Here is an 8,496-nt window from a genome sequence, read left to right as displayed (position 1 = left end):
TAAAAAATGCATAACTATGCTTAAAAGAGACAAAAAAAAATCATCAAAAATTTCATAAAATATTTATAATGAATAACTGCGTTATAGTTTTTTATGGGATTAATTTTAAAAATCACATTACATTAAATAATCAGGATGATGGAAGAAAAAACTCCTTAAGACCACAGTTAACCCAATTTGTACTAATTGGTGTGAGTTATTTTTGTGACCCACCTTGCACAAACTTTATGAAACCCATATCTGTTCTGGATGAATTTGTGGGCAGAACCGTGACTATTTTGCAGTCGATGTGATACTTCGTCAATAGTTACTCGTCTGTCTAATAGCACCATTTCACGTGAATACTTAATGACTTTTTCAGTTGTGACCATCATTTTTATATTTTTTAATCTATTCGTAGAAACTCCGTTGTGGCAAAACACTGTTCCCGTACTGAACCGAAAGTCTTCGATGAATTTCAGCACCTGTTCTGGGACCCTCAGGAGTCCACCCAGCCTTATGAGTTGTACCCCTATTTGGGTATATTATTGGGTACTTTGACCAAAGTCAATAAAGCCGTTCAAAAAGCCCTGATGAAGCCCTACAAAGTGGGGCAAAAATTCATATAATAAAAATTTTTTAAATATTTTTGTTCTTTTTTGACTGCAACCCTGATCAACATCTTCATATTTATAATTAAGGAATATTCGATTGTGATTTATAATTTGGCGTTTCAACAGTTAATGGTGAATATTCTTGTTTTGTTTCAATCAGTAGCATGATTCAATAATTATTCATTCTGAATTTATCAAATGATATTCCTGTTTTCATGAGATACTGAGTCAAAGTTTAGGTATATATATATTGTGACATTTATTTTAAAACTTCTTGAATGCATCTTTCATGTAAACTTCTGAATGAATCCTGAAGTTTGATTTATTTATTATCTAAATTTATTTATTATCTAACTCACTATTGCACTTCTTGAGTTCTCAAAAACTCATTGGCGCATGCAAAGCTTAGATTCTTATAACTACCGGCAGAAAGGAAATGTAACAGACTTCAAAGTTCAATCAAAACTTTACTATATATAAAAATGTATTAAAAAGGTTCTACATTTAAGACATAAAAACTTAATTTTACTGATGTACAATATTCTTACAATGTGTGGATATTTTTATTACAAATAAGGAGCAAGTAAAATCTTTTTTAATTATTTATTTTATCTGGATTGTTATTTCTTTATTTAACTCAATATTAATCACAAACATATATATGTTTTATAAAATCAATAATATCAAAATTATTTAGCATTAGGAAGAATTTTATTGATAACATTTAATTCTTAAAAATTATTGAATCTCATTAATAATTACAAAATTATTTGAATATATACTTCTGCTGTTCAAATATTCAAATCACGAATAGAATAATTATATCATATTTGTGTGTAGAAAGATTTATTTTGGGTTATATTTAACAAAAAATCAGTTTTCAGAAACTTAATTTTTTATTGGTTTTATCCATACAAATAATTTATATTTTACAAAATAAACCCGTAATAAACATGTGAATATATCGGTAATCAATGGGAATTCCACAAGCTGATTAACTACTGAACAAACTAAGTTATTTTTATTGTGTAATCTTTACTCTCAACTTGTGTACGCAGGGAAGAAGATTTTTAACTCTGATTCTCTGAGAGTTATAGAGTTGTAGGTTTGTAGTTTCTTCACCTTGTACAGAAAAGTTTAGGAGTTGATCACATTGCATAGAACTCATTTAGTACATTTCTTAACTCACTATCTTGTATTCCCTGTGATCCCTGATATTATATACTGATTCCTTATATTTAATTTGACTCAAAAAAAACATTTTTAAAAATAGCTTAGTTATGAATTATTGTCATTAGAAAAATATAAAATTACTTTGTTCATAAATTTATTCAGTCTTATCTTTTAAGTTTACTTTTAATACATATTACTACACTAACAAAAATACTTCAATTCTTTTACTTATGATGACTACTTAAAATTTTAAAAAATATGATTTTTTGTATAGAGTAATAGGAACAACTTTGTTAGATGGCAAGATTTTAAAAGTCACTCATACAATAATGCAAATATTAAAAATATAGATTTGTCCTAAATTTTAATATTTTAAATAAACATAACAAAAAACATCTTTCAAATTTTTGTTGCATTAATATCAAATAAGGAAGCCCCCGAATTTGAAAAAAAAGTTTATATTGTATTATTTATATTATTGTTTTTTTTTAAACTGCTATCAAATTTCAACTTGTTTTATCCATTCATTAAGGTATAAGCTCTTTTCATATGAAAGGTACTGTTGTATTAAATTTGAAATTATTTAAGAGAAAATTAAAATTGTAATGTGAAGAGAAATGATAATCTTTCCCATTAAAACATAAATCATTTTAGCATTGACTATTCAACCAATATTATTTAATTTTTTCATATGAAAAAAGTTAATTTAGTAACAATTATTAAATATAATCCGGAGCATTATACATTCAGCTATTCAGAATCAAATTATTTTATAAAAACAGGATTGTTGAGATAAACAATGTATGTAGATATATTGGATTTTTTCAGTGTCATTATGTTATTATAATTATAGATTCCGATTTTTTTAAATGTTCATTAGGTGTACCGAAAATTTTATATATTTCTTTAATTTTATTATTTGTTTATTCCTTTGATATAATTATATATCTTTTAGTTTTTTTTCTAACTCAGACATAGTCAGTTGGTGGGAACATGACTTTTCTAAACCATCTAGAGGAACCTATTATCACAGCCAAATACTAAATTTTCTATGACTTTGAAGTCTCTACTATTTCAAATTTAAATTTCTTAAATTTCTAAGAACAGTCGATGGAGAAAAAACTCCTTTCAATCATAGCAGTGTATAACAGCAGTTTGGTAACTGCCCCTGTGAGGAACCTTGAGGGGATCACGGTAGAACTCGTTCTTGAGGAGGATGTCAATCATCTTTTGACACTCCTGGCTGAACTGGGTCGCCTCGAGGTATGATGGCAGTACCTCTTGAATCTGCCATAGGAACTGACGCGCCGGTTCTCCGTTGGACAAAACATGTGCATAGTATACCATGAATCTGTAGAAGCCTATGCCGCTCATACTTTCGAAGATGAGTATCTTCTCATCCTGAAAAAAAAAATAATAATAATAATCTGTGCTTTTGAAAGATACATATTGTTTTATATGTAATTCATTGATAGCTTTCTACAATTCTTAAGATTTGTGGTTCAACTTTTTTAAAATCATAATTGAGGTTTTTTTTTCTGCTTCTTCATAAAAAGTAAATTAGAAGATTATGCGTTAAAGTTTTGCTTGATAGTGACTTAAACAAAGGGTTGACCCCAGAATATTGTTTTTTTTTCATATTTTAGCAGAGTTTTTGAGTCGCCCAATTATGGTTATGTTTTAGCTTTATCCGATTATTTTCAATTACTAACAAAATTAAAAACAAATATATTTTCAGATTTCGACTAAAGCTCAACTTACGGTATTAGGCACTATCAATGAACATTGAATAGTTGAATTTCCTCGATAAGTAGGGTCAATTTTTTCGTTTCTGGAGAAAAATAGGAACAATAGTGTAGGTGGAGGTTTCATGTTTATTTATTCTGCCTTAAAATTGAATTTCAGATTTTTAATAATCTGTATCATTCTGTAGATTTAGGAATATAACGTAAGTAAATGAGGTATTTTAAAGTACTCACATAAATAGGAACCTCGTTGGTTCCTTTGGCATTGTTGGTAACCAACCACAGGTCGTTTTCGATGGCCAGTGCTTTATTGGCAAAGGTGAATGCCTTGTCCGGTTCGTACAAGACGAAGTGCATTGCTATCCTTTTGTAGATTTTGGCGGCGTCCTGGCCGTGGTGGTATTGGAGAAGACTACGGAAAACATCGCTGTCGCAGGTCTCGGGATAGAGGAGCATCTTGTAGTCAAGCCACCGGTAGGCATTGTCGAAATGTAACAGTTTGGCGATGCTTTGCAAGAAGTAGGCTTTCTCAGGCTATAATAAGGACATCATATAAATGTAATAAATCATAAGTTTATTTTAGTATAGTGTATACATGTTTTGGGGCTAAACCAATGCATTCTAGAACAAGCAGTTATTTTAATTTATCCATTAAGAGTTACTTCTTGTCATATTTTAGTGTATTTTGGAAAACCTACATATGTGAAAATATTATATTTTTTAATATTGTAAAAAAAAAAAAAAAATCATGTGTAGAATCAATTTACTTTTAATTTTGTGCTAAAATAATTATTATGCTATTTCTTGTTTAAATTAGAATAAATAACAAATTGGTCTTTATGCTCTACATTTCTCGAGATACATTTCATAAATAAAAATCGATTTCCAACCAAAATAAAAATTAGGACCGTCCGAGCTCAAATGGTTAGGCCTAGGTCAATCGTTCGAATCCGGCCCGGAGAGTTGACTTTTTCATTCCTTGGCGGGCCCACAGAACTTACCCCTACCATGTTTAGAATAGGTTGGTCACCACTAGATAACTAGGCATCACCTTCACTGTGAATTGTTTTTAAAAAAATAAATAAATAGAACTTATGAGTTTATTTTCATTAATATCATGAAAATTGTTACTGCTACCAAGATATTTTGAACTAACTACTTAATGGTATGTTTAGTTTGCTTTAATCTAAGTGCAAATAGAGATTGAAAAAATGCAGTTTACAAAAAGCTATTTTTTTTTTCAAGTAACAAAAAGCAATGTTTTCTGAATTTATTTGACACCACAATTGCTTTAAAAATTGAATCAAGATGTAGGGGGAAACAGCCCAATTGGCAAGCGTAGGTTTTTCTAAATTAGCGCTATCTCAAGAAAGATATTAACAAGAAACAGAAAAAGTTTAAACAACGTTATTGTGGAAATTTCATCGCTGATCATCACTAATTTTTTTGCACGTTTCTCTTGAATTACTTATTACATCATTGAAATTTTTGTTTAGCAAAAACTTGAAATAATGCGCTCAATAACTGAAAGCCTATAATTGCTTAATGATGCGGTAATGAAAACCGTTTCGGTTCCTGACTGTAATTTAGAAAACTACAGATGCCGTAATGTAATGTAAAAATCCATAAAATCATTGACTCTTTAATGACTGTCATGCAATAAATATTCAAAGTTAGTATCATTTTAATGCAGGCTAATACCCGCTTAATGTATCGCTCCTACCTCAATAAATTTATATTAGGAAAATCTGAAAACCAATTATTAAAAATTAACAACATTTTTTTGGGAATATTGAATGAAGATGTTTTCTCATTAACTTATCGAAAATGACGCCTATTACAACTTGTTCCTTGGTTTTAGGATCTTGTCCAATCCATTATTGTTTATCTTAATATTTTATTCCAATTTTACCTAAATTTAAATTTTCTGATCAAGCTGAAATTTGATACAAACAAGTAAACCCTCTAACAATACAATATTATGTTGTTATTGAATGGTTTTATGATCGACCAGCTGTGTAAAATAAATCGGTGACAAGTTGGGAATCATGTGGCCTGTAGCGTTACTTCATTTGATGATGTGATAGTTTTTGTTAACCTTTCTGAATACCTAGATTAAAGAGCTGCTTTCAGAACATAACAACATTTTTTTTTAAATTATTAGAAGTGAGGTGTAAATTTATATTTAAGATTATCCTTGAGGTTGGCCGAAACCGACATTTAAATAAATTTTGAAACTTAACTTGAATACAAATCATTTTATTTAAACAATAAAAATCAGTCTCAAAAAGGTGAAAAAATTATATATAAAGTAAAATTACACATTTTGAACGCTTATTTATAGGGCTTTAAAACATATGAATATATTGTTTCTTAAAATACTAAATATCCTTGTAATTATGGCAAACTATAAGAGTAATTTTCTCAAACGATTATAATATATTTAATATTTATTGCCAGTGAAAGACTACCTGTGTTCTTACAGATTTTTTCAGTTTTTATTAAAAAATTGAATTCCGTTTATAATTTTATTAATGGAGGTATAAAATACTATAAAATGAAGGAGCATTATATTCCGAATAATTCTTCATGTATGTAGATTATGAATAAAAGTTCCTATGCATTGATAGAAAAGTACGATAGCGTGAGATATTCGAATTATTCCGTTAAAATATTTTAACTTCAAAAATTAATTTTATTACATTTTCTCAAAAGTATAATTAAAGCAACATAACTTGTTGTTTGGAGATATCTTTTGTATCATATCCGGAGATAGCTAGAGCGTCTCGGCCGTTTATCACTTGTCTACCTGTATATGGTAAAAAGAGCAGCATTTTCATAACATTGGAAATATGATGAAGCCGGTATGAGGGCCTGCTCGTTCAAAGATTTGCCTTGAGGAGCAAAATATTATGCCATGATGACTTACCGATCGTCAGTGGTTAATGTGATTTTTTATGGTTTTCTGATCGATACAATGATTCTTAAGTTTTAAGGACAAACTATAAAATGTTAGATAAGTGAACTGTTTCAATTACTGTTCTAACTGTATTAGTAAATGTATTCAAGGTGAGGGGAACTCCAAGCATGGGATGTTAAGGGGCGGGACGAGGAGTATAAATTCGTATTCGTTTTGATCTTTAAGGTAACAACATTCATTATTCCGCCTTGCTTTATCTATACAAGTAAAATTAGAAAATAATATTATGTTATTTGATAGAATTTAAATTACCTTTTTATTCTTTCAAATAACATCAGGCTCCTATAACTGTACGGAGGTCTTTCCGTTTAAATATTGCAATTCTGCTTTCTAGGGTACCTGTTTGGGTCTCACAGCCGTATATCAGAGCTGGCTTTATCATGGTAACCCCTTAGTTTCAGATTTTTTGATTTTTTTCGGGATTAGTATTCTTGACGAAGAGAAGGCTCTGTTCGCACAATGTTAAACTCAGCTCTATCTCAGTCTGTTGATTATCTATTGATGTTATTTTGGAGCCGAGGTATTTGAAACTTTCTACATTCGGAAACGATTTGCCATTCACGTAGACCATGTAGGATGGATTTTTCGGCTTACAATTAAATATTTTGTTTTATCTTCATTTACTTGCAAGCCGATTTCCTCTGTGTTTTTTTTAATATAGTTTTTGCATGTCATCATGGTTACTTCCTAGGACCACAAGGTCGTCGCCACACGCCAGGACTTCATATTTTGTTCCGACGTGCATACCATCATTTTCGTGTGATGGTCTTCTAAACATTTTTTCGAAAGCTAGGTTCAACGACATTGGCGAGAGTCCATCTCCTTGTATCAGATTTCTGGATTTAGGATCATTCGTACACGCTTTTGTTAGTCTTAACAACTTATCGGGGATTTCCTATAGAAGATAGGAGTTGTAAATAACAATTCATCAACTAAAATTAAGATAAATAACATTTTTTGACATAGCACTATTAGGTTTCGCTTATTATTTACAGCGAATCGTTTTCGTTTTATTTCTTCAATAAAATATGTTTCGAAAATAATTATCTCCTTATTTAGATGTAATATCAGTCAGTATTTATAATCTCACGATAAGGAACACAATAAGAACACTTCCTTGGAGTAAGGAGGGAAATTATGCCTGAAGGGTAAACGAGGTTTAGGACTGGAGGCAGAGCAACATTTGCACTAAGTCTATTATTTCAACAGCAATGAAAACTTTACCACTAGATATAAAAAAAAATCTCATTATAATAGATTAGATAATACCGTCTGTCTGGCCAGTTTGAGACCCCTTTAAAAATTGTAATAAACGTTTATTTCAGAAAGTAAAATTACTTTATAACGGCGTATGGACTTCTTGGTACTACGTGCTTTATTAATTACACATTTAAGATTGTAAACCTGTTATATTATGACTAAAGGCATCGGTAAATTAAGGGAACTTCATAGGTTGGGTACATAATGTCATTTAAAGAATTACTTTCTCAGGCAAATTGGTTCAATATTTTCCTTTTATTTGTGCATTTTTGGTCGTTTTTCTGCATCTTCTTTGCTTCAATATATTTTCATTATAATAAATTTTATTGAACTGTCGCTCTATAGTTTATAATTGTATTTTTTGATAACAAATAAGTTTATTTTTCCACATAATAGTAATAATAAGTGGTTATTTATTAATCAATTATATTAAAAATTATCCATAGAGTCTCAACTTCTTGATTCACTTAAAACTTAAACGTTTTGGCCACTTTGGTCATTCTCAAAGATATGTATTACTTAACGATTTCAATTAGAATCTAATTATTATTATTATTTTTAAAAGCATTATGGATCATAAATTATCCTATCTTAATTTTAATATCAGAGCTTCAACAAAGTTATTAAAAGGTTACTATTATGCCAAAATAAATCTTAGTCAATTTAACCTAGAATACAAAATTCAGTTAGGGAAAACATTTATAATTTCCACCATTTATTGTTAATTATCTAATTTTGTCTACCA

General features: G+C 29.5%; 1 protein-coding gene across 2 annotated transcripts in view; it reads right to left on the bottom strand.

The window, feature by feature from the left end:
• Positions 1–2,122: 2,122 nt before the first annotated feature.
• Positions 2,123–8,496, bottom strand: part of LOC106690805 (uncharacterized) — a 37,733-nt gene continuing 31,359 nt past the window's right edge. For both annotated transcript variants that reach the window (XM_014436381.2, XM_014436382.2), the window contains exons 8-9: positions 3,746–4,045; positions 2,123–3,167 (exon numbers count right to left, since the gene is read on the bottom strand). In XM_014436381.2, coding sequence (XP_014291867.1) covers positions 2,895–3,167; positions 3,746–4,045 — 573 coding nt within the window. In that variant the 3' untranslated portion in view covers positions 2,123–2,894. The remainder of the gene's footprint in view (positions 3,168–3,745; positions 4,046–8,496) is intronic.

Source organism: Halyomorpha halys, unplaced genomic scaffold (assembly GCF_000696795.3).
Source record: "Halyomorpha halys isolate HHAL.00 unplaced genomic scaffold, Hhal_1.1 Scaffold1878.1, whole genome shotgun sequence".
Classification (NCBI taxonomy): domain Eukaryota; kingdom Metazoa; phylum Arthropoda; class Insecta; order Hemiptera; family Pentatomidae; genus Halyomorpha; species Halyomorpha halys.
Note: the sequence above shows the minus strand (reverse complement) of the source record. Positions and strands in the feature narration are given on the sequence as shown.